General features: G+C 43.4%; 1 protein-coding gene across 1 annotated transcript; it reads right to left on the reverse strand.

Annotated features, from left to right (window-relative positions):
* Positions 1-2,255: 2,255 nt before the first annotated feature.
* On the reverse strand, positions 2,256-26,846 carry LOC128323224 (transmembrane protein 68-like). Its single transcript, XM_053245953.1, has 6 exons — positions 26,528-26,846; positions 9,899-10,063; positions 8,130-8,320; positions 7,860-7,920; positions 5,584-5,726; positions 2,256-2,360 (listed from the first exon to the last, which is right to left on the reverse strand). The coding sequence occupies exons 1-6, from the start codon at positions 26,844-26,846 to the stop codon at positions 2,256-2,258; spliced, it is 984 nt and encodes a 327-aa protein (XP_053101928.1).
* Between the last annotated feature and the right edge of the window lie 80 nt (positions 26,847-26,926).

A 26,926-nucleotide genomic window follows, 5' to 3' on the forward strand; every position in this document is an offset into this window, starting at 1 on the left:
AAGCCATGCTGGATGGTCTATGTAGTGGAAGAATCCATACAATGGACCCGGGTATAATCTGAAGGGTGAGAGAAAATGTTCTGTCAAAGAACCAGCAGGGAGCCTGGAGGCAAAGAAGAAAAGAGTCCAAAAGAGCTGGGGTAGGAGAGGAAGGCAGAACCAGCCAGGAGAACCAGCCAAAGACTGAGAATGGTGAGGGGAGAGAACTGAGTGTGTTTAGGGAGAGAAGGATGGTAGATGCAGTCAGGAGAACCAGCAGGAGATCAAAAGAGACAGAGAAAGAAACCCAAATGAGTGTGAGAAAGGAGAGAATGAGGCACTGATCTGGAGAATTGTCAGGAGTCTGAGAGAGACAAAGAAAGGAACCTCAGCCAGTTTGGAGGAGAAGAGAAGGAGGAGCCAACTTGGATAACCTCCAGGAGACTGAGAAGGATGGGGGAGACTGGAGAAGATCAGACAGAAATAATGGAGGAGTCAAATGGAAGCTAAGCAAGGTTAGAAGGGGAAAACGTCTTCCCTATGGAGGGACAGCCAGCGGCTGGTTCTCCAGTGACGGGGTGGACCTAGTGGCTGAACTATTCAAATATCAGGAGGTAGCTGGGAATCAGGAAGTGAAATGTGAGAATGGAGCAGTTCCCTGCACAGCTGGGGACCGCTTTCAGGAAAACAGTAAATGGTTTAGGTGTGGCTGGAGTTTTGATGAGTTGAGGGAGAGGGAAGAAGGAACATGTTGGAATTGGTTCACCTGAAGTGATTAGGACTGGCTGCGAAAAGAATGGCTAGAAGCTATCTTCCTTGGGCTTTGCCCTCCACAGGACTGCACTCCCTAGAATGTGCCTTCCTTGCATGGGGCCTACAGCTTCCATCTGAATGAAGTCTTCCATGGGAAAAAGAGAAGTTGATGCCATTTCTGAATCTTCCAGTGGCAGCAGAATTTCCTTCCTCTCCTTGACCAGCAAATGGGGTTTCTCCAAAGGCTCTTTCATTCTCCCATAGGCTTGAGTTCTGTTGCTGTTCTCACAGGGGTATTTAGGTAATTCCATTGGCACTGGAGGTGCTGGAGTTACTACACAAATCTATTAGACACTCCTCCTTCCATCCTGTCCATTGGCCAATGGGAGGATAACCTACAGACCTCACAGTAACACAAGAGCCTCTAGAAAATGTTCCCCATTTGCAGTGGAGTTTAAAGTATCTGAGAGGACTCATGCCAGTGCTACCATCAATACTGGAAGGGGGTGGGATCAGATATTGGTTTGGCCAGGTGGGTACTCTGATGCAGAGATTCTCAACATTGGGTTCTCAGATGTTTTTGGACTTCAACTCCCATAATCCCCAACCAAAGGCCACTGGGACTGGGGATTATGGGAGTTGAAGTCCAAAAACATCTGAGGACCCAACGTTGAGAATCCCTGCTCTGATGGATGTGGGACCTCAGCTTATGCTTGATTCAACTAACCCTTGACCCTGGCCCTTAATTTGACACTTACATAATTATGGAACTGTCCTGCAACAAATGCTTGTGTGACCAATATTTAAGGGGGTCACCTGTAATTAGGAACATTGCTTCGGAGAGGCTAGTATAAGTCCCCAAAAGAAAACAGATCCCGGACACCAGCTGGATTTAGTTCATCAGTTTATTGTTACATCCTAAACATCAGCTAAACTATAGTCCATTCACTCACACGCACATACGTACATACTCACCAGCCCCATTTAAAACGTGATCAGTCTTTAAAACGGGGTGTTGGAAGAAGCTGTGGGCCCCACGATCTTCGATGCTTCTCCGAGAAAACATCTGTTGATGCCTGACTTTAAAAAGGGTTGCTTTCCTTTGAAGCTGTTTGATGTTCTGTGTTTACATCCGTCTGATCCCAGGATCGACCTTAGTCCTTGTTTTCCAAGCAACTCCTTTTCTGCTGTCTCCAGCATTTTATCCAGTGTTCTCTGGTTGTTTTTGGCATTTCTTCCCAACATTTCACCATGGTTTTGGGGGGGTGGGCTGATATGTTGCTTACTCATGCATTCTTTCAAACACACACACACGGAGTTATTTAACCAGAAGTAAATCATTCTATTAGGTTTGCTGACAATCCTTGAAGTGGGAGCAATTCCCCTTATCAACATCAATACTTCATTTGCTATAGAACTATGATATAAACAATCACTTTTAATCAAATAATTATAATAGCTGTATTATATGTCACTTGGACGTAATATAACATAAACAGGTTAATTTATAACAACTAGAAAGATTAGTCATCTTTGTGGTGTTTATCAAATCGTTCCAGTAGAGCTCTTATTATACTCCCTGGTCTTTTTTGGCATCTGTCTCGAAGATTTTCAACTGCAAGCTTTGTCTGTTAAAATAAAAAAGAGAAAGCATAACTCTCTCTATACACACACACACACACACACACACACACACACACACACACACAATATTTACACAAGCATTAACTTTAGTGATAGAAAAAGCAGGAAGATTCTCACATAAAAACAAGATTCAGGAGACAGAATCTCAATTTTCAACTGAAATGTTATTAAATGCACATAACTTCTCTGTTAAAGTTCTTCTATGGACATAATATTGGTCAAGCATAAATGAACAGAAGCCCACTTAAACCATGCTAGAAACAACAGTCAATGAAAATGACTAACTGGCACTGAAAATGTTGGGTCTTAAACTGCTTTACACATGAGAATTTACAGATATAGGTTCACATTCATCCAATAATAAAAACATGGCGGAACACTCACTTGCCTTTTCCAAAAATCAATTGGGTGGTTTAAAGCAGCCCAGTTCCTTCCTGCCTCCTCTGCTACCCTAACCTCCCCAAAGGGGCAAGGTCAGGAGTGAAACAACAGTTGAGCAGACACATCTCAAGAACATGTGCCACCCTGCCTCTGAGGCTGCCTCACCCTGCCTCAGGGGCTGCCTAGCTTGCTTCCCCTGGCCTTCCCTCCCTTGCAAGCTACTCCTACTGCTGCCACCATTTTGCTGCCTGCCACTGCACCCCGTGAAGTGCTCTGCAATGTCCATCACCAGCAGTGTGCCATGCTTCTCCAGCTCCTTGAGCCCACTGCTGCTTCCCAGTGGGGAAGGCCCTGACGCGGCTGGGAATGAGGGTGCATGTGTGCCCATTGTCATCAGGGGGCATACACTGTTTTCATTCCCAGACACCTCAGGGTCCGAGGTGGCTGGAGTCTCATGCATGGGTGGTAGGAGTATGCCGCCTCTGTTAGGTGGGGGGAGGCCACCACCGGTGTGGTGGGGAGTGTACTGTTGCCAGGCTAAGGAGCACACTGCTACTGTCATGGGAGGGGTGTCCGTGAGGACATGGGCCATCTGTGCCCTCACTATGCCACTGGAGAAGGTGGCTGAGGAGAAAACTGGAATTTGTATCTGGAGGTTTGGGGAGCTTGCAGGCTTTGGCTGCAAATAAACACCAACTTGATGAAACCTGGGCCATTCTGAGATGGCAATTTTACTTTCCTTCACCACAGGAAGGGTGGGTGTGCATTCACATTTCAGGCAGATATACATCAAGGTCCCTGTGAACTATTAGGAAGCACTCCATACACAATTCGGGTTTTTCATTGCACTTTGAAGCTTTCCCTGATTTATGTCAGGGGTAAAAAGTTCCACTATTGGGGTTGGTTTTTTGAGCAAATTCAAAATATCTGATATGCCCCATAACTCACAGTACTTCGCCACTCTCAATCCTGTGTTAAATTCTGCTGTCTGGGAAAGACCCTGGGAGATGCCTCACAGATACTCAACTGGGCTGCATGGAGCTGGCCATCATTGGGAGCTAAGGATGATGGAGCTTGTTAGGTTTACAGTCTCAGGCAGGTTATGTGCTCTGTGCACATATGTGTAAAATAAATAAATATAAATAAAAATAAAATATGTGTCTGCAACCTCCCAAGATCTTCATTCAGCTACAAGTGGAGGCAAGCTGTATGAAGAACTCTGCCTATTCAATACAGTGGGCAAGGTGCCTGCGTTTTTAAGGACGCAGGATCTGGATATGTTTAGCCGAGAGGGATACGATCACACTCTTGAAATAACTGAAAAACTGTAGTACATGGGAGAACAAAAACTTGTCTGCTACTACCACATAGGGCAGGACTAGAGCTAATGGGCTTAGATTGTCAGAGGGTAGATTACAATTGAACTTTAGGGAAAGAGTTTCATTTTGTTTTTAGAGGAAGAGCAGTTTGACAATGGGACGAGTTATATGGGGTGGTGGTGGTGGGAGCTCTTCAAGCAGAGGCTGGAGGACTTCCTGTTGGAGATGCTGCAGCTCTGGGTTTGCAGAGTCAAGCAGAGGGTTGGAATGATGGCCAAAAGCTCCATGATCCCCCTTCAGCTCCATGATCCTGCTTTAAATAATTGTGCCATGCCTAAGAAAAAAACGCAGCTGCATCTGAGCAACACACATGGATCTTTCCCCCCTCATATGCAGCCAGACAGACATGTACATTGGTCACAGTGTAGTGGCAGAGTAGAGAAGTTGTCCTATGTGTAGAATTTGTCCTATGTGAAGCTGTCCTGAAAAGTGTTTCACATCATTGGAAAAGCAGGTGCAAATGGCCCTGGTTCCTGGGGTTGGGGGAGTGTGTCACAGCACCCCTCGCCCCTCCTGCAAGGCAGCCCCTCACACACACCCCCTCGCACCCAGCCAGCAAATCCAGTGCTTCCCAGCTGAGAGTGCAAGGTGCTACTCTCACCCAATATTCCCAGCTGGCAAATGCAGGGCTGGCTGTCATTTATTTCTCTCCCTCATTTGGAGCAAGGAAGAGAAAACAAGCACCCAGTCAGTCCTCCATTCACCATCCAGGAAGAAGCCAGAGAGGAGGCATGCCGTCCCCTTCCAAGGGCTGGCCATGCCCCCTGCGTTGACATCAGCACACTCTTGCAGGGGTGTGTGGGTAGTAGCCCAATGGGGGTTCTGGCAATGGCCCCTTCATGTCATGCCAACACAGGGGGCATGTTCAGCACCTAGAAGTGGGGGCACCTGGCTGCCGAATGGCTGCCAGTGATCTCCCTATTCCCTTAATTCACACATGATCCCACCCCCCCACAGATAGTTTCTATATCTGTCTGTAAAGGAAAACTGTGCATTCATCTGAAATGCTCACATGGATCTCTCTCTCTAGCTCCAAATTGACATGTCTGCACATATATCACATGTCTTTAAGTTACTACATAAAGGTGTGCTTTTTTCTACTCAGAAGTGGCTTCTGGATTGGTGAAAATGTATTTAGGAATTCTTAATATTTTTCATGTCTGCAACAAAAAAGTATCCAAAAATGATGTAAGCATGTGGAACTGGTCGTTGTTTAGGCAATAATCATGGAACTCTTGGTTTAAATAATTGCTCATATAATTAATATCAGTGAGAATTGGTGATGAATATTGTTGAAAGTCTCCAAATAATGAAACTCAGTCATCACCCTATATTAGGGGGAACCCAGAAGAACATGATTTAAAACCATTTTTTTAAACTTCACAAAAAGCTAATAGATGTGCAATTTGATTCTGTTTTGATATTACCAAGCACTGAGAAAACTTACTTTTGCAGCCAGCTCCTCAACAGTTGTATTTGGATCATATGGGATGGGTTCTCCAATATATGTGCGCAATTTCACTGGGAATCCTCCATATAGGGGAAGGAATATGAATCGTGCATAGTTGTCATAAAGCCATCTTATCAGCCCTGTACATGAAATGGAGTCACATTTCAAGAGACAGCAATCTGATTCTAAATGTGAAATTAGCTGCCATCCTGAATATTTACAGCTGCAAACAATCCAGTCCAGGAAATGAACTTTAAATGATCCCATGAGTGTTTGAGCAAAGAGAAGCAATGTACTCCACAATTTTCCACAGTACAGACTTCTGTACTGCTTAGTGCATATCAGTGTTCCATTTAGTGATTTGCAGGACTTCCATTGTCTTTCTATGTGACTTTCCTTTTGTCATTGCTGTGAAATTAGATACATAATTTTAAATTGATTCATAGAATGTGTTTTGCATCCCTACCTGACTTTACCCCATCTGGAGTATCAACTAAGCCTATGCACAGTGAAAAATGTAAGACATGATGAGATTTGATGAGACTCAACATGGCAATTGTCACAAGGGCTGTCAGGAAGAGATCTGCATGAATTGCTGTTTTTGTGATTCGATTCAAGGTCAAATCAAATCAGCCAGTTTTGATTCAGTCACGAATCTTGCCCCCTTGAATCAGGCCAGATTTGATTCAAATTTGATTCAATTTGATATGAATTTGAATCAAGTCGGGGAGAATTTAAAGGACTGGGTGTATCGATGTGGGTAGGGTAGTAGTGCCCAATAAGTGGAAAATACCACCCAAAGCAATCAGGCAAAGGGGTGAATTTTTTTATTTCCGACATAAGGAGTAATGGGGATTTATAGCGGCCTCATTACTTCCCATGTGTAGTGCCAAGGAGGTCCAAAGTAGGTTGAGGGGGTAGGCACATTGGTGCCAACTACCCCCAACCCACAAGCCAGTGGGGTACTCAGATTCATGTAAAGGGATTTTTTAAGTTTTTAGACTTTTCAGTGTGTTATGACTTTTCCTCATAATATATCCCTATGAAGATTCATTATGCAACCAAGAGCCTAAAAACTCAAAAATTGCTAAATAAATAAATTGAGTACCCAACTGGATTGTGGATGCCACTAAAATGAATCAGTGGCACTCCATGTGCCAATGACCCACACCCCCAACATGCAAGCCAATGGGGTACTCAGTTCATCTTTTTAGGAATTTTTGAGATGTTTAGACTCTTTGTTGTGCAATGAATCTTCATAGGGATTCATTATGAGGAAAAGTCATAAAACACCAAAGATTCTAAATAACAGATCCTTTTTAAAAACAGAGTACCCCACTGACTTGCAGTTTGGAGGGCAACTAACACCCAATGTGCCCTACCCCAACCCACTTTGAACCACCTTGGCACTTCCCGTGGGAGCTAATGGGGTCGCTTTGAATCCCCATTATTCCTTACGGTAGAAAACACAAAACCATTTCAAACTTAAAAATTCCTTTTTAAAGCCTTCCTTTGGGCTTTGGGTGTAGTCGACACCCATGAAACTTGATGCAATGGCAATGACAATGTGAAAATCAAATATCAAATAATTCGAATAGAATCTGAGAAGATTTGATTTATTTTCTATTTTGGCCAGGGTGACAGCCAGGGCAGATTTGTTTTGAATGCAAATCACTTGAATCAACCAGATTCAAGTTGAATCAATGTGACTTCAAAATGATTTGCACATCCCTACTGAAAAGCTCTCCCAGAATGGCTGGTATGTTGCCTTGGGTCAGAAATCCCAACATTTCTCTGACATTTTGGCAGCAATTGTCATGGGCTGCAGTCTAGAAAGTGCCCCCCTCCCTCATGACTTAGACACTGCAAGTGGAGACATTGAGGTGCGACAAGCATGCTTAAGTGCCTGATAGCACATGAATGGTGCCAGTTAAACATTATGTCCGAAATGGCCCCATAATCCTTTCAGCATAGATACTGTTGGTCATTTTCTGGCTACATTTGCTTCAGCCCAGCACTGAGCCAGTATGAACTCAAAATGTAAGGACTGAGCTCAGCAGCCTGCAGAACTTAATTGATTCAGACCATATTTCTTGATCAACACCAGAAGTTTAATATAACCATCCACAGCCTGATTAATACTAGCTCAACAAACAAGTGCAGTTTTAGCATGAATATGCATGCAGTTTCTACAAAAGGGAAATACTACAGACCATGAGGGCCATGGTACGTTGCATCCATGAAAGACAGAAAACTTAGGCAGTGTAACTCACGTGTTTTTCCATAGGTCCTGAATGATTCATTAATGTTTTGTGTGAACATTGGAATGAGGGGCTAAAAAAAAGATCAAACCGAGGATCAGGTGGCATGTTTGGACGACAGAGAGCAGGGTTTTGTGAAGCTTAGACTATCCCATCCAAAGGTTTGCACAGCCTCTAGAGTCATATCCCTTCAGCCACCCATGGGCATTTTTACATGAGTACAATGCATACTGCAATGCATAATCCTGAGAGCAAGGCAAGTACCAGAGAGGGACCACTCACCACTTTGGCTTTTAAAGCCACATCTGCAAATCCTTTACGGTTACCCCATAGCAGCTCATAGTTCTCACTAAAGATTGCTTCTCTGCCTCCACCAGGTGCAATCGCCAATAAATCACCTTGCTTCAGAATTTCCACACATTCATCTTTGCTGCCACATGTACAATGAAACAGATTAAGAAGTTGTTTCATGCCTGTAAAAATATGCCCAGAACAGAATAATCTATTTTTAGCTAACTTTATTTATGGGAGAGTGTAGATGAGAGAGAAGCATCCAGACTAATATTTTGCACAAATAGAAGATTTTTTGCTGACAGGAGCAAAACATCTTGGGGGATGCAATTTTAGCTGTTTCTGCTCCCCCCCACCACCAAATGTATGGCCATACCATGTCTCCTAAACGACCCTGCCCTCAGTGCATGTTTGCGGAGGCACATGCACATGCTGCATAAAGAGAGAATTTCTTCCTGGGATTTAGAATCCTAGTGTTCTAAATTTCTAAGTTCTAAAGGAATGGTCCCAATCCCCAGCGTTCCAAGCACATTGGTGTAGGGGGCATGGCATCTGCTCCTCCACTTCCCATGTTCAATGAACATGGAGATATAACAAATGAAAGGAGTTATTGCAAACTTGAATTGTATCACTACCTCTCATAACAAAAATGTCTTGCTGGGCGTTTTCTGGACTACGAGACTGGCAAAGGTTAAAGTATTGCAAAGTGCAGCAGAATTAGGCAGCAGTTTGAAACCACAAGCACAGCAGTTTTGATGCAGATTTCTATGCAATGTGACAGGGTTTTGGCCATCTGTATTGCCCGCCACTGCAGTGGATTTTCCAGGCAAGAGGTGTCCATGTTCCACCTGGATCGCATTCACTCCTCCTTCATTTCCAGCCAATAGGGTTGCGGAAAGGGTGGGGAACCACTGACACAAGGAACTCTTTGAAAAAAATTAATTTCTCAATGCTTTTGTGCAAAGGTGCAACAACTTTCTCCTTTGCGCAAGGGGAAAAAATGGATTTATATATCAAATTCCAGAGACAAATGTGCCCGAGACCAAGGGCTGAAGGCAGAAAAGAAAAACCGAGAGGTGACAATATATTAAGAAAAATATATTGTGTAGCTTTACCTACCAACAGATCCTCAATCTGCCGAATGAGCCAGCAAATCCACAGCATGAATGTGTTAAAAAAATAGTCTTAATGAAAAACATTAGTGATCGAAATCAAAAGCTGAAAGCTGATGAGAAACTAGTTGCACCCTTTAACCATTGTGGTTGCACAAGAACTCACATTGAAAAAACTTTTTCAATGAGCAGCATCATTATTTCTGGAATAGGCAAAAGGGGCTGTAAAAATCGTCAAGTCCAAGTGAACCATCCAGACCATACCACGCTGCAATGCATCAAACACAGGGCAAGCCTCCATACAACGGAAAAACACAGCACTTTCCTGCAAAGGTTTTACAAAGTTATAGGGACAAAATGCATCAATAAAATCTGCATCAAGGCATTGGAAATATAGATGGTGCCCTGGTGACAGCGCAGTGACCATGTCAGAACATGAGAAATGTGGAGGAGCGCTTAACAGACACGTTGCAAAAACTGTTGCAGAGTGTAATTTGGAAAATGCCCAGATGCTCATATTTGGTAATTTGGCAATTCTGTATAAAAATTCTATTCTAGAGCTGATGGGCATCTGCCCTTGATGGTTTTTCACAGTATCTCAGTGATTTCCAGTATTCCTTTCCTAAACATAGAGTAAAAGTACCTTACCTGGTATTAGATAAATGTGATAATCAGTCACAGTACGACATAGTCTTCCTCTTTCTAAATACAGTCTTGCTAAAAGGAAGAAATAGTCTGAATCCGTATATCCATGGTAAAAAATAATTATCCCTGGTCCTTCTGGTATATTTTCCATGCCAATAATCTCATGACCTTAAATAAAGAAATAAAATAAAATAAAATAAGTTAGTAAGTAAGTAAATTGCAGTTGTTTAATATTACTTTCAAGTAAACAACATGGTTTAATAAACCATTTAGAGAAAGAAAACAAGATGGGTTTCAGGAAAAAACCTGAATTTTAAAGATGAGTTACACACACACACACACACACACACACACACACACATACACACACACACACCAGATACTGACTGACATCCAGATCAGCAATCTGGGGACACAGAGGAGCTGTATCCTTTCACAGAAAGACTGCTCTTAACTCAGTAAGATTCTTCCTAAGAATCAGCAGAGCATATATGCGGCGGGGCAGGGCAGAGGCGTAACTAGGGAAAACGGCGCCCAGGGCAAGCACTGAAATTGCCCCCCCCCCCCGCCACAGCCCCCCCAACATACATCTGACTGTCACGTAATCTACTCTTCCACCAGTGCCTGCCTATGCTCACATTCTGCCTGGTACAGAAAGTGATCCTCTATAAACACAAACTCAGCTATCTGGCCTCAAGCCACACCCCTGTGATTAGGGCTATTACAAAATATCTGTGTATTCAGGAGGCCATGCAATTTTGAAGGTACACCATAAATTCAAATATTAATTTATCTGAAAGTTATGCTTGTTAATCTGTTAATCTGTTTGAGCAACAATTAGAAGCCACTGTTGCTAAAAGAGATTTGAATGTGTTTTTATTTTAACTTTTTATATTATTCATTAGATAGCACTCTACCTGTAGGTATTTCTTCATAGTAGTCACTTAGTGCTTCCTCCATTTGTATGCCTTTCACTAAGTGACAGTGTAATGAGAAAAGCTACAGTAAGTGAAAGTAGGAGGCAGGTGTAGGAGTAGTATTGGGAGTCATTGTAAGTTCTTCTTGGAGAAGGCGCTGCCAGTCTGTGAAGACAATAGTGAGCTAGATAGACCAATGGTCTGACTCAGTATATGGCAGCTTCCTATGTTCCTATGTTCTTTTTAAGTAGCCAGATATCTGGATGACAGCAGTATTCCATTAAATTTCATGGCAATTACTGTCTTTAATAAACACAGTGTTGGTAGCACTAAATCCCCACTCACTGCCATACAATCACTGCAAAGTGTAACCCTGTACTCTTTATGAATACTTCAGCCTGTGTTTAAAGCAACAAAATCACTTTCTGGGAAAATGCATCTAGCAGCAATCAGTACACATCATATTAAAACCAAGATATACTGAGCAGCACCTTCATAATTTTTAGTGACACATTTTGGGTTATAGTGGATAGACTGCAAGTTTGTATGCGCATTAACTTGTGCCAGTTATGGCTAAAGAACAATCTTAAAGCCCCACAATAACTAAACCACAAAGAGACATTTGTTAATACAGGTCACATACCACTTTGTTTCCATATGTAGTTGCTTGAATATATCAATGACAAGGACACTGATAGAGTAAAATAATATGAAGCCTTATAGTAAAATGATATATTTAGCTCTTATTAACTATAGTTAATGGTGGGCTATGAACTGAAGCCCTCATAAACATTGCCGCCCCCCCCCTTACTCCACAGTCTTACCACACTCAGCTAAGCCAGTGGAATAAACATCTATCTTCTGCCCACAGAAAGCAAGACAAGTGTTATTTTTTTAATGCTTTCCAAGCATTTAAGTTCCAGAACATGCAAGCCAGTAAAGTTTGGAGTGCTCCCTCTAGATTTATTCGAGTTTCTAAGTGCTTTTACAAATCACTGGCTGAGCTTATTTTAACCATTGCTCATGAGGTCTTAGCCCCGGTGCCTGTTTTTCATGGCAAAGCTCAGCCAAGAACAAATGAAATTAAACAGAATGCCTTGGAGCATACACAGAGTGCATTTGATCTGGAACTCAAAAATGTGTGATGCTCCCTTCCTTCTGTCCTTTACGAAGCTTCTGAAAACGTATCTATTTTGCCAGGCTTTTTATTTTTAGTGTGGGGGTGGGTGGGTTGTGTTGGGTTTTTTTGTTTGTTTATGGCTGCTCCAACAAATGCAAACATGGTTCTGCAGCAGGCAGGCTCCCTGCTTCTGCCCCCTTTTCCGCCCTTTTGCAGAAGATTTGGGAATCTAAACAGCGGGGAGCGGGTAGGTTGCTCCCTCCGCCAGCCCCTGTGCGGAATACATAGGGGCGCCGCCAGGGCTCCCTTACTTACTGCTCCTGGACTGGGCTTTGCCTCCGAGCGAGCAGCTTCTCTCTCCTGCCTCCAGCTGGAGGGCTCTCAGCGTTCCCGCCGCCTTGTCTTGTCTCCCGACGTGCCCAGGCAACCCTCACTTCCAGCTTCCATGCGACTTCCCCCCACATACAGAGTGGCTGCATTCTGCCACTCTGTATGCGGGGGGGAAAGTCGCATGGAAGCCGGAAGTGATGCAGCCCTCACTTCCGGCTTCCATGCGACTTTCCCCCACATACAGAGTGGCTGTATTCTGCCACTCTGTATGCGGGGGGGAAGTCGCATGGAAGCCGGAAGTGAGGGTTGCCTGGGCGCCGCGGCGCGTTTCTTGCATTAATTTTTTTTAAAAATTGGGATCGTCAGGGGTCATGGCAGCGCCCCCCACGTGACCAGCAAAGATGGCGCCGGGGGCATGTGCCCCCCCTGCCCCCCCCATAGTTACGCCTTTGGGGCAGGGGGAGCACCCTCTTCCGGAAGCATTTAATGCAGGACAACCACAGGGTACATGGGTATCTGCAGGACTTTTTTGTGGGGGGAGGCAAAGGCTGCAATCCATATCCACGTGCCTGGGAGTAATTCCCATTGAATTCAATGGGGCCTGTTCAATCCAGGGAAGGCAGATGTCCCCCTTTGCCTCCCGCAAGATACCCATGACAGGGTAGTCAAGACATGCATTTGTGAAGAGCTTGTTGGTATGCATACAACAACAACAACAATTTATATACCACTTGTCAACAAAAGTTTCCAAAGTGGCTTACAAATCTAAATAAATAAATAAATAAATAAATAAATAAATAAATAAATAAGATGGCCCCCTTTCCCCAAAGGGCTCACAATCTAAAAAGAAACATAAGACCGATACCAGAAACAGCCACTGGAGGGATGCTGTGCTGGGGCTGGATAGGGCCAGTTGCTCCCACCCTGCTAAATAAAGAGAATCACCACTTTAAAATGGTGCCTCTTTGCCCAGTTAGCAGGGAACATACTGCATACTGTTCCCACCCCGCATTTCCCCACATTGACTGAATGTAGGGACAGATCTGAAGACATGTACTGTAACCTTGCAAACATGAAGGAACAGAAAGAGCCAAAAGCAATGATGCAGGTACCCTTATCCATTGGCAGTAACCAGCTAGTTCTGCAGGGATGTCTTACTGAGTATTTTGTAAACACTCTGCAAAAAAAAATGGCATGACATTCCTTCCTAAGTTTCATTCTCTCCTTATCTCAATAGGTGTTTCCATCAAGAGATATATTGTGGTACAGTAGGCAGAGTGAAGAACTCTGTGCTTAGTGGTGACTGGAATTCAGTAATGAGAGCCAGGGGAGTCTTAGATGGGAAGTTCTCAATGAAGTAGATCTTGCTTTGGGGGATTTTAGATTATTAAAACAGTGTATTTTTATAAACCCTTCAAATAATATTTTTATTAAAAAGCAAAATATAAGCATAAGCAAACTATAGCATTCTAAGAAGTACAACATGTGTGGCATCTGAAGCTACTATTAAGAGTGATGTTGTGAATAATAAAATCTACCCCCAATGTCCCCAGCCCTTTCCAATACTAAGTGGATCAAAACCCCTTACTCTATACCCCTAAGAGCAATCATATTTACCCTTCTGAAACCTTGAGGTGTTTTCTGGTTTCTCCAAACAGAATCCTCACTCAGCCATGAAACTCACTGGGTGACTCTGGGCCAGTCACCTATCTCTCAGGCTAACCTACCTCACAGGTCTGTTGTGAGGATACATGTACCCCAAGCATGTATGTTCCTCTGAGCTCCTCAGAGAAAGAGTGGGATATAAATGTAATAATAATAATAAAATAAAATATACTTAGAAGAGGGTAGAATACTTGAGATTTAATAAGAATGATTGCTGTGTAGGAGAGAAGGGAAGAGAAAGAAAATAGTCTGAGAGATAAAACATATTGGAAAGAGAGAGGGAAGGTTCAAGAGGAGAGAAACAAAAAGGAGATGTGCAAGAAGGGAAAGAGAGGTAGGTGTGTGTGTGTGTGTGTGTGTGTGTGTGTGTGTGTGTGTGTGTGTGTAAAGAGATAAAAGTCTGCTATTTTCCGACTAACTTGACTTTTCATACTCCACACATATAAATAAATATGATAAATAAATTAAAATAAAAGCCACACATCTCTTCTGTCTGTCTTTTCAGAGCCTTGATTGGTTTCCACCTGTTGCACCCAGAATTATCATTGCCCCCTTGGGTTCCTCATTTCCATAGTTATTAGAAATCTAATATTATGTGTTGATCGTGGCAATCTGGATCTGATTAAAAATCCACTCCCCTACTTTTGAAAGGGCTTGTTTTTACTCCCCCAATTAACTGCTACCACCAAGCCTTGTAATCCTTCTTCTTCATGTTGGAGATGAAGTTCCAGTGCATCGACCTTTTGCACCAATTGTCCTAATGACCACTAGGGGCATTGGGAGTAGAGACAGTGAGTCAGGGTCTCCCTATCTGTCCCTACTCTATGACCCCTGAACTGATCCTGCAGCACTTCTTGTGCTGAGTCACAATCCTTCCTTTCCTCCTAGAGAGCAGATGGAAACATATCTCTCTCTCTCCTTACCTATCCACTATGTAGTCCTTTAGATTAGAGATAGGTCTTTCCTATCTAAGTGTATTTAACCAATCAATATTTAGTGTTTAGTCATACAAGGATCTCCATGTGTTTTCTCTAAACAGCTGCACTATCCAAACCATCCTCTGCTACCTACTCTGTAACTGGAGTGTGTGCTCATTCCTTAGTGCTCTGCTGTTTTACCTATTGTGTGTAAAAATCAACCACCTCTAACACTTCATCCCTCAATAAGGTTCCAACTTGACAAGACGCAGGTTCCAGTCTCCTCCTCACATACATTCCCAGACCTGTAACCCCAATTGTTTATTTCATGCCTTATCTTGAAGCACTTCTTGGCTAAATGGTACTAAGCTGTGTCTCTCTCTTGTTTGGAATCTTCATTCTTCAAGCAAAGTTAGTCATAGCCTCTCTGCTAAAGTCTTTCATAGTACATAACAAATTATTGGATTTTCCATATTTGCCTTCATTTGGTTCTGATTCGGGTCCATTGTTCCTTTTCAGAATGAGTTTCCATAGTCCAGCATAGTCCAAAATTAGGCTAAATTAACAGGAGGCACTGCTTTGCAATGGTTCCACTCCTACCTCTTGGGCAGATTCCAGATGATGTTGCTTGGATTGTTCTTGAAAATGTGAACTTTTATATGGTGTCCCTCAGGGCTTTTTTAATATCTACATGAAACCACTGGGTGAGATCATCAGGAGATTAGTGGCAGGGTGTTATCAATATGCTGATGACACCCAAATCTATTTCTCCATGTCAATTTCATCAGGAGAAGCCATAACCTCCCTAAATGCTTGCCTGAAGGCAGTATTGGGCTGGCCGAGGGATAACAAACTGAGACTGAATAAAAATAAGATGGAGGCACTTATTGTGCAGGGTCAGAACCTCTGTTGCCAGATTTGGCTTTTTTAAAGCCAAATTTTGGGTTACGGCCCATTTGACTCACGAGTATACCCCTGAGGTTCTAACTCAGGAGATAGTTTTGATCTGCTGGTTCTGAATGCATTCACACTTCCCCAGAAGGATCATGAATGCAGTCTAGGAGTGCCGTTGGATCCAAATCTCTCCCTGGCATCACAGGTTGAGGCAGTGGTCAAAGGTGCTTTCTATCAGCTTTGGCTGATATGCCAGCTGTGTCCATTTCTTAAGATAAAGAACTTCAGAACAGTAGTACATATGCTGGTAATCTCCAGACTTGACTACTGCAGTGTGCTCTATGTGGGGCTGCCTTTGTTCGGAAACTGCAGTTGGAACAGAATGTGGCAGCCAGTTTGGCCTTTGGGTCATCTCAAGGAGACCATATTACTCCTATATTAAAAGAACTATATTGGCTACCAATAACTTTCTGGGCAAAATACAAAGTGCTGATTATATATCTATATTATTAATTCTCCAAGACGGGCCATGTGTGGGAATGTGGCAGAAAGGAGGCGATTGGCTGACAGAGGGGGAGGAGGTGATTGGCTGACAGCGGGAGAGAGAGTTCCAGAGCAGCAGGGAGTTTTGCGGGGCAGCTGGAAAGCAGTTTGACAGTTGGGGGCACTGTGAAGTGGAAAGGAGCTCAGAGGTTGGGGGCAGCTTTGGGAGCTGGATAGTTTGCTCTGGGGGCTGTGAGCAGCAGACAGTTGGCTGAGCTGCACCATGAAGCGGCAGGGAGCTCAGAGGCTATCAGGTGAGCAGGCAACAGTCGCTGGCAGCGGCAAGGGAAAGCAAGGACTGTGAGACAGAGATAGAGAGAGTTGCGGGGGCGGGCAGAGAGCAGGAGAGAGTTGCAGGGGGCAGAGAGCAGGAGAGAGAGTTGTGGGGGCAGAGAGCGGGTGAGAGAGATGCCAGGGCGAGAGCAGGCAAGAGAGTTGCCGGGGCGAGAGCGGGCAAGAGAGTTGCGGGGGGCGAGAGCGGGCAAGAGAGTTGTGGGGGCAAGAGCGGGTGAGAGAGTTGCGGGGGTCAAGAGCAGGCGAGGGAGTTTTGGGGGTGAGAGTGGGTGAGAGAGTTGCAGGGGCAAGAGTGGGCGACAGAGTTGCAGGGGTGAGAGCAGGCGAGAGAGTTGTGGGGGGGCGAGAGTGGGCAAGAGAGTTATGAGGGGGTGAGAGCAAGTGAGAGAGTTGCGGGACAGAGTGAACGAGAGAATTGCGGAAGGCAGAGCAGGCAAGAGACTTACGGGGGCAAGAGAGTTGCAGGGACAAGAGCAGGTGAGAGAGTTGCAGGGGGCGAGAGCGGGCAAGAGAGTAGCGAGGACAAGAGCGGGTCAGAGAGTTGCTGGTGGTGAGAGTGGGCAAGAGAGTTGCGGGGGGCGAGAGCGAGAGAGTTGCTGGAGGGGCAAGAGCGTTGCTCGGCAGCGAGAGTGAGCGAGAGAGTTGCGGGGGGCAGAGCGAACAAGAGAGTTGCGGTGGGGCCTGAGTGAGCGAGAAAGTTGCAGGGGGGACAGAGCAAGTGAGAGAATTGCCGGGGGCAGAGTGAGCAAGAGAGTTGCGCGGGGGGGGTCCAGAGTGAGCGAGAGAGTTGGGGGGCAGAGCGAGAGAGTTGCAGGGGGGCAGAGCGAACAAGAGAGTTGCGAGGGCACCAGAGTGAGCAAGAGAGTTGCAGGGGGGGGGCAGAGCGAGCAAGAAAGTTGTGGGGCTATGCCACAGGCTCAGTGCACGACCGCACAGTTGCTTTGTGCAGGGTCAGCTAGTATATATATAATTCTCTAAGGCATTCCCGTGGCTAATGCCATGTGTGGCAGCTCTCGTGAGAGTTCAGGGGCAGAAGTACCATGGTGATTGGGCAGTGGGGATTCTACATGCAGATAGAGAGGAGGAGTCTGTGATGGTTAAGGTCAATGCGACTGTTACTGGTTGGAAGATGTTCTTGATTGTAGAGGGATATAGATAGATAGATATAGTGGGAGAGCAGTCATGCAAAGAGAGCAGCCATGAGGGAGGAAAGAACCCCTTCAGGAGAAGGAGGATGCTGTTGTGTGAATTAGATGAGGAAACAAAATGAACAAGATCTGTTAACTCAGGAAGGGAGGGGGGGAGGGAGAGAAGGAGAGAGAAAGTCAGAGGGAGAGTGAGTGGAGGAGAGAGAAAGAGAGAGAAAGAAAGGAGGGAAAGAGAGAAAGAAGGAAGGGCGAGGGACAGGCCTGGGCCTGTGAGTGGCCTGAGGGGAACGAGTGGTCATTACGGTGGCAGCAGCAGCAAGGAAGGGCCCAGTCAACCACTGTTGCTGCTTAGGGCTACCAAGGCCATTGGCAAAGGGAGACAGGCAGGCAAGGGATGGACCCAGGCCTGTCAGCGGCCTGAGGCGAATAAGTGGCCATGGCAGTGGCAGCAGTGAGGAAGGGCCCGGTCAACCGCTGCTGCTGCTGCTGCTGCTCCTGTGGGAAGAACAGGAGCAGGGCTCGGTGAGGGTGGGGAGGTCTCTGGGGATAGGAGCAGCAGCTTGGCCAATAGGCATCAGCAACACTGCAGCCATGACCAAGAGGAGTGAGAGGGATGGAGTAAAGGGATGGAGGAGTGACCAGGGGTGTGTGGAAGCAACCGGATGGAGGAGCAGGAGTGCAGCTCAGGTGAGGGTGGAGAGATCTCTGAGGTGAGGGGGGCTGTGGCAGGGGGTGAAGGGAGCAATCAAGTACTAGTGTGCAGATGCTCTGCGTGGGTTAAGGTAAAGGTAAAGTGTGCTGCCAAGTTGATTTCGACTCCTGGCACCCACAGAGCCCTGTGGTTGTCTTTGGTAGAATACAGGAGGGATAGCTTAACGTCCGTTCCAGGCAAATTGATGGAAAGCATCCTCAAGGATAAAATTGTAAAGCACATAGAAGAACAGGCCTTTCTGGCAGAGAACCAGCATGGCTTCTGCATAGGTAAATCTTGCCTCACAAACCTTTTGGAGTTCTTTGAGAGTGTTAACAAGTGTGTGGGTCAAGGTGATCTAGTTGACATAGTTTACCTGGAATTCTAAAAAGCTTTTGACAAAGTTCCTCATCTGAGACTCCTGAGGAAACTTAGCAGTCATGGGATAAGGGGACAAGTACATGTGTGGATTGCTAACTGGTTGAAAGACAGGAAACAGAGGGTAGGTATAAATGAACTTTGTCAAAAGTTTTTGGGAAGTCCAAGTATACTATGTTGCCCCTGTTTTTGACCTTTCTTGCACACAAGGTGCCCCCCCCCCACCAGTAATGTGTTATAATTTAGATGGCATTATTCAAGTTAAACATTACCTTGGATGGAGCCTCAATCTCTGCAAAAAAATTACAGCCTTATTAAATTCCCAGCAGATGTTGAATCAAAGGTATCTTGCAACGGAACCCTGTTTGGATGTCTATGACATTTTTGCTAAAATTACTTGTGTGCTAAACTCTCAACTGACTACTGTAGGTCAAACCAGGAGGAGCAATATGAGGAAGGGATAGTTTGATCAGGGTTGTAGAATTAAGAGACAACCTTTGAGAAAATTTTAGAGATGAATTAGAGAGGATAGGTCTGATTCCTCGATTTGGCTACTGATCCAATTTCGATCCCAATATAGACAATTGTTAAAATCTAAGAAGCTTTCCTACTATAATGATCAATGGAGAGAACTTTGCCTCAGTATAATACAAAAAGAGAGAGGAAATTTTGGGAATTGGTGGCTAATTTTATATATTTATTTATCATATTTTTATGCCACCTGAAGTATAAAACAAAAGTAGTAATCTTTGGTAGTAGCAACACCAAACATAGGTGGTCAATTAATGCCCAACAAATAGAACAATGCTCCTCCTTCAAATATATGGGCATCTCCTTCCATAAGTCCCTTGCATGGAAGACACGCCTAACTCTGTCCCCAGTTACCACCAGTTCGTTTGGTGGTGACTCAGAGGCGGGCCTTCTCTGTAGCTGCTCCTGGGCTGTGGAATGCACTCCTGGCAGAAATCCACAATCTGAATTCTTTATTGACCTTCAGGAGAGTCTGTTTGGCCTGGCCTTCCAGGGTTTTTAATTTTAATTGTTTTAATGCTATAACCTGTTTTCCAGGGGTTTTTAATTGTTCTGGTTGTTTAATTGTTTTTTTATGATGTTTTAATTGTTAATTGATGTTTTATATTGTTTATATTTTTGTTTTAACTGTTATTGGTTGTAATGGTTTTGTTTTAATTTTAAACTGCCCTGAGCCACTTTGGAAGGGCTGTATAAAAATAAAATAAATAAATAACCACTGTTTTAGCAACTGCCTGATGTACAGTGGGGGCTATTCTGAAATTTTTCTACTCCAGTGGAGAGCAATTAATAGCCGCTGCACTAAAAATATTTCAGGGCAAGGTGATAGCTCAAATGTTGTGCAGAGTTGAGATCTAGGGGTGGGATGTGAAGACTATTGCCCTGTTGAAAGTGTAGGGGAGGAATGGCAGTTCAATCCCTATCAGCAAAGTAAAACCTGTATAGTGAGAACTCAGCCAAGCAGGAGGTCTGGAGACAGTTGTTTAAGTTTGGAGAAAACAAGGATTTATTTAGACGTAACAGGTAAAATAGGAAAGCCTTCAGCCTATTCTAGATGAGCTTATGGTTGAAGAGAGAGAGAGAGACTAACCAACAACTATCTCTGGAGAGACTACTGAGAGACTAACTCAGGGAGAACAAAGAGGGAAGGAGTCCTACAATCTCTATCTATGCCCTTAAAGCCCCTACTGGGCATTAGGAGATATTGCTGCTGAGCTCCAACACTCCTCATGGGCTCGTGCTGCTGTCTATAAGTCCCAATTTATCTCTTAATGTGTATCCCAAGATAGGAATGTGCACAGACCAGTTCAGAGGCCCATTTACAGGCCTCTGAACCAGTTCGAATGTCCAGCTGTTTGGCCAGTTTGAAGGTGGTGAGGGGGGGAGCCAGCGCTGTCTTTTAAAATGGTTCGGCATGGCGGCAGCACGCACGTGCACCGGGCACTTCTGGCCACTTCTAGTCCAAGGACGCACCGGGGTGGCAAGGAGGTATGCTGCTGCCCTGCTGGACCATTTTAAAAGACAGCGCCAGTGGGGAAAACATGGTGGGAGGGGGAAGAGCACCTTCCCCCCTCCTTAAATATACCCCCCCATCATACACAACACTATCCCAAAATAGTGTGAAATAGCTCCAGATTCTTTTACTTCTATCTCATTATTCAGATGCTTTATGATTTCAAGGCTGTCCACTCTATTTTCATAACAAATTATCAGATCACCAGTGGAAGTAAGTATATAGGTCCACCTGTTGTCTTTGAGCCTCGAGTACAAGCAAGGATCAGCCTTTCCTTGGGTAAATCCCTCATTGACTAGCAAGTGGTTTAATTTGACATTCCAGACTCTTGCAGCCTGCTTTAGTCCATAGATACCTTTCTGCAGCTCAGACACAAGGGTAAATTTTTTTGGGGGGGGAGGTGCCGGGTTCTTCAAATTCTGGCTCCATAGAAATATCTTCTTTGATGTATCCATGAAGAAAAGCAGTTTCCACATCTATGTGATCCACTTGCATTTTCTCTGCTCCTGCAATGCTCAGGAGTGTCCTTACAGAAGTATGTTTTACAGCGGGAGCAAATGTCTCATCATAATCCTCACCATATATTTGCAAGTATCCCTTTGACACTAGTCTCACTTTGTAACGTTGGGCATCTCCTGCATTTTGCTTAATTTTAAAAATCCACTTGTACCCCACAGTCTTTCTTTCCTCTGGTAGCTCTGTGATTGTCCATGTGTTATTTTTATGCAATGATTCCATTTCTTCTTTCACAGCTTCCTTCCAGTTGCAGGTAAGTTATCAATTTCTTTCCATGTACTTGGTTCTTGAAACCTTTCTTCCTTTGCAACGTAGGAATGTTTATTAGCTGGAATGCCTTTATTTTGTCTTGTTGAACACCACACCTTTTGTTCATCACCAGCATTCTCTTCTGCTTCTGAATGGCTGCCAGGTATAAAACTTACAGCAGATCCTTCCTTTTGGTCAGGTTGTCTTGATTTTTTCTCTAACTGAAAATTGGGCTCAAAGTTTGTCAGTTTTTCATTGTCATTGAAGTATGCAACATTGCATATTTCTGTGGCAAGATCTAAAATCCTGTATCCTTTGCATCCTAAGGAGTAGCCAGCAAGTATTCCTTTCTCAGATTTACAATTGAGTTTGGTTCTTTGGGCCTTTGGTACATAAGTTTATGCTTTAGATCCAAACAGTCGTATATGACTCAAAGTGGGCTTGTTGCCATGCCATAATTCATGTGGCATTGTTACTGTGGCCTTTATTGTCAATCTGTTTTGAAGGTAAATAGCTGCCTCTTCCCAAAATTTAGTGGTCAAACCAGCATCTAGAAGCATGCATCTTTTCATTCCCATAAGAGAATGGTTCTTTCTTCCCACCACTCCATTTGGCTGTGGAGTATATGATATATTTATCAATGCCTTCCTCCTTTAGGATTCTTATGACATAATTCCCAGTATACTCACCACCATTGTCAGTGTGAAGGATAGGAAGCTTTCTCTCAAACTTGTTGCTCACACTTGCAACATATTATTTAAGTCTTCCTAGTACTTGTCCCTTTTTAACAAGTAAGTATATGCATATCTAGAATAGTCAGAAGATATTTATTTCCTCCTGATGTATTAACGTTCATAGGTCCACAAACATCACTATGAATCAAATCTAAAGAATGCTGTGTTTCTTTTTCTTTGTGTGCAAGAAAAGGAGGTTGTGTTGCCTTTGCTCTTACACAGCACATAAACTTTGATTCAGTGTTGCAGGGGGCTATTTTTAGGCCCTTTACCAAATCCAACTTTTCAGCCTGAAATATAATTTTGGCATCCCTGTGGCCTACCTGTCACACAGAGATTCAGACATCCTCTGTGCGTGTGCATTCTTTCACAGTTTTGGCCTTTTCAGTCACACATTCTACTTCAAACAATCAATTCACTTCCAAAATTGCTTTCATAAGCAATTCCTGTTTATAAATAATGAACAGTGCCTTCCTATTAACCTTTTCTTCATAGCCCCTTTCTGTAGCATATTTTAAAGACACCAGACTGGTTTTTAGAGTACACACAAAGCTTCTTCAGTTGTTAATCCAATGATCTCTCCTTTCTCCAGTTTGCAGAGCAACTGTGCATATCCTTTCCCTTCTGCATACATAAGTTTTCCATCTGCCAAGTATATTGGGATTCTACAACTAGAGCTATAAATCTCTTCCTTTTTCTGATCAGGTTGCTTGTAGCACCTGAATCAATACAAATGCCACTACTGTGCTTCTCAGACTTAGCTTCCAAAACTTTATCTATTCTTGCAAGGCATATTCTTTGCTTATTAGCTTTAGTCCCGGATTGCTTGTGCGTTTTGTACTCTGTGTTCCCAGATGACTCACTGTCTTTGCAACTTAGCTTCACTTGTCTTTTGTCTGCAAACAATCTTTATTCTTTGTTCACTTATTCTGCAGATGCTTGGGGCTTCAACAAATAAAGCATTTTTTATTTCTTTGCAAGGTTATAAATGCATTTTCTTCACATTCCTTTGGTTGCCTATCATCCCTTCTGTGCAAATCAAAGTCCTCCAGATTGTTGATCACAAGTTGCAAGTGTGCATCCTCCTTGACTTCCAAGGCACTAGTCACACTATCAAAGTAATGTGGCAAACTATTCAACAACAGTCCTATAAAAACTGCATCTGGCATGATTACCAATATTTCTAATATTTCATTTATGTGCTTGGACAGACTTTCTCCTTTTCTATGTCTTTTATTGCTTAGTTTCTTTTCTAGATGTACTTTGAAAACCACAGACTTCTTTTTATATAATCCCTCCGGAGTTTCCCACATATCTGTTGCATGTTCTTTGTTTCTTGAATGGACTGAGATTGGGTCACTCACCACCAAGCAAATCATTCCTGATGCCTTTTCATCTGCTCTGTCCCATTCTTTCTGCTCCTTTCTGGTGTGCAGAACATTGCCAAGACAGTGATTCTTGAGGAGCATCTCTATCTTGAAAGACCAGAGCTCATACTCGGGTCCTTTCAACTTTTCAATCATATAGAATCCTTGTGCTGTCTCCATTTTCAAAGCTTTTCTCTTTGCTATGCTTTCTATGGACTTCCTAGACTGTTTTCTCTTAGACATTGGTCTCTGGACCCATAACACTTTGTAGGGCATGAATGGCAGTTCAACCTCTAACGACAGAGTAAAACCTGTATAGTGAGAACTCAGACAAGCAGGAGATCTGGAGAAACAAGTTGTTTTCTTGTTTGAAGAAAACAAGGATTTATTTAGACATAGAAGTCATTTCACTTGCTTGACCATACTGTAACCATCTTGTTAGTTTGATACTAGAGCTGTTTGAGCAGAAATGCTTTGCAAGGAGAAAACAAGACAACTGGCTTAGCACTGTAGGCAGGAAATGGCTAGCTTGGAGTTTTGGCTTGAAATAGATTTGGGGGAAAAGGTGTAAATATCCAACTAACTGATTAAAATGTTTAAGCAACTTCAGTGGGGGAATTTAGTTCTTGAAACAGGGAAAATATTAGAGATTGGTTCCTTGAATGAGATGCCAGTAGAGATGCCACAGTGGTGCAGTCATCAATGTTCTCATTCTGGCACCACTATTATAAGAAACATAGAAGTCTCTCTCAATATCTGGTTAATATTACCAGTGCTCCACTGAGGAAGGCTTTTACATCTTTTTGTTTTCAGACTATCTTCAGCATATCTTGAAGGAAGATTTTCCCAGTGAAACAGCACCTTTGCCCTTGTGGCACTGGTCAAGTGGAAGACATCATCCACTATGTACTCTATTGCCCTATTTATGATGAGATCAGCAGGGGAAACACTGAAGATAGATAAACCTAAGGGGTCAGTTGTAGAACGTTTGACTTACCTTCTTGTAGATGTAATTCCACATGTCAGCTGTCAAGTTGCTACTTTTGCTATGCTTTTTTTAGAACCCAAAGAAATTTATATGTTCTAAAATGTAACATTGGTTTTAGCTCAACAGCTGATTTAACTTCTTGGTATGTTGCATTTCTTCTTTTATGTCATCCTATGTTATGTTATGTCACAACAATAAACTTATTACTTACTTACAATGTCAACCGGATTACCTTTATCCACATGCCTGTTGACATTCTAAAACAGGGATGTCAAACTGTGGCCCTCCAGCTGTTTTTGGACTACAACTCCCATAATCCCCAGCCACAGTGGCCAATAGCTAGGGATGATGGGAGTTGTAGGCCAACATCTGCAGACGAGCCACAGTTTGACATCCCTGCTCTAAAAGAATTCCAAAAGGTTAGTGAGCCAAGACTTTCCCTTGCAGAAGCCATGCTGGTTCTCCTTCAGCAAGGCCGTTCTTCTATATGTTTAACAATTTGTCCTTAAGTATGCTTTCCATTAAATTACCTGACACAGAAGTTAAGCTAGCTGGCCTGTAATTTCCCAGATCCCCCCTGGATCCTTTTTTGAAAATGGGGGTTACATTGGCTACTTTCCAGTTCTCTGGTACAGAGCCTGATTGTAGGGACAAGTTACATACTTTTGCTAGATCAGCAATTCCACGTTTGAATTCCTTCAGAACACTTGGGTGGATGCTATCTGGCCCTGGTGATTCATTAATGTTTAGTTTTTCAAGACAGTTTAGAACATCTTCCCTTGTCACTTCAAATTGGCCCAGTTCTTCAGCCTTTAAACCTGAGAAGCTCAATTCCGGAGAGAGTATATGATCAGTATCCTCTGCCGTGAAGATAGATGCAAAGAACACATGCATAAAGGGTACATCTCTACTATGTGCTATAGCAGGGCTTTGAACCTTTATGCATGAGTAGAATGCACCCTTACTTGTAAGTAGGCCCCTTGCCCCTGCGCATGAAAATCTTGCATACCTTCAAAATTGCTTGCGAGTAGACCTTCCATCATTACTTGCCAATATGTTTCAACCTTACTCATGAGTAAACCTGCACTCTTCTTTTGCATAGTTCCTCAACCTCATGTGTGGGTAGATATCACATCCTTATTTGTGAGTAGGCTATCAGCCTGACTTATGAGTTGACCATCAAACTTACTTGCGTAGACAGTACATATGTGCTCATAAGTAGCCCCTCTACATAATGAGTAGACTTCACCATTATATATGAGGATGCAACATTTACATCTGAGTAAGGCTGGTGGTCTACTCACAAATAAGAGTGTGGTCTACTCATACATTAAGGTGGAGCTTTACTGGTGAGTAATGGTATATCTCTACTCATGAGTAGATGATCAGCCATACTCATGAATAGATTTTCAACATTACTGGTGAGTGAATGTGGATTCTACTCAGGAGTGAAGATGGGAAGTCTACTCATGAGTAAAGATGAGGTCTGCTCACAACCAAGGATGCAGGGTGTTTACAGGAGTAAGGTTGTGGATCTACTCATAAGTAAGACTGCAGTTTACTCATGCATAGATCAATGCTGCCTCATTCCTAAAGCAGTATACAATAAGAGACTGTAAAAGGTCTCTACGGCTTATATGGTGCAGAAGTTAAAATGGGCATCTTAACTTGCAAATCTTAAACTTTTTAATGCATGAATTCAAATCTAAAGCATCTTAAATATTTTAAGCTAAATAATTTTGGAGGAATGAATTATGTTCTAGGAAGGTCTCTCCTAATGTTAACTGATATCCACACAGGACTGGGATTGTTGGTGTTTAAGGAAATGTTTACTTACCATACAATATCCTCCCATATGTATGCACAACCGAAAGAAAAAGATGTCTTACATTGTCCCATACTTTGCTAGAAGGATCTTCTGTAATATTATTCTTTATCTTATAAACATAGAGCAGAAGTGATAAAACACATAGAAAAGAACAAAAAACTATGGGTAGCGCATAAAGCAAAAGAATCAGTACTAATAACCAAAAAGGCTGAAACATGAAGCCCAGATATTCTTTCAGGTAAGCAAAACCAATCCAGTTTTTCAGCATGTGAGCAAACCAGGTCATGGTATCCTGTTCTGAAGGATTGATTGTACTTGTAGCTATCATGTCACGTATGCCAGTGAAGTCTTTCTCCAGAAGTTATGTTATTTTTTTCATCCTACATGGAAACCAGAAGACACAATTTC

Source organism: Hemicordylus capensis, chromosome 4, assembly GCF_027244095.1.
Source record: "Hemicordylus capensis ecotype Gifberg chromosome 4, rHemCap1.1.pri, whole genome shotgun sequence".
Taxonomy (NCBI): Eukaryota; Metazoa; Chordata; class Lepidosauria; order Squamata; family Cordylidae; genus Hemicordylus; species Hemicordylus capensis.

Bases quoted from the DNA above. Each gene is read 5' to 3' on its own strand.
- LOC128323224 (XM_053245953.1), bottom strand. From the start codon at position 26,846: ATGATAGCTACAAGTACAATCAATCCTTCAGAACAGGATACCATGACC. The intron at 7,921-8,129 runs GTGAGTGGTCCC...TCTTTTTTTTAG, and splicing joins TGGCTTTAAAAGCCAAAGTG to CCCCTCATTCCAATGTTCAC. The intron at 5,727-7,859 runs GTGAGTTACACT...TTTCATGTACAG, and splicing joins CAGGACCTATGGAAAAACAC to GGCTGATAAGATGGCTTTAT.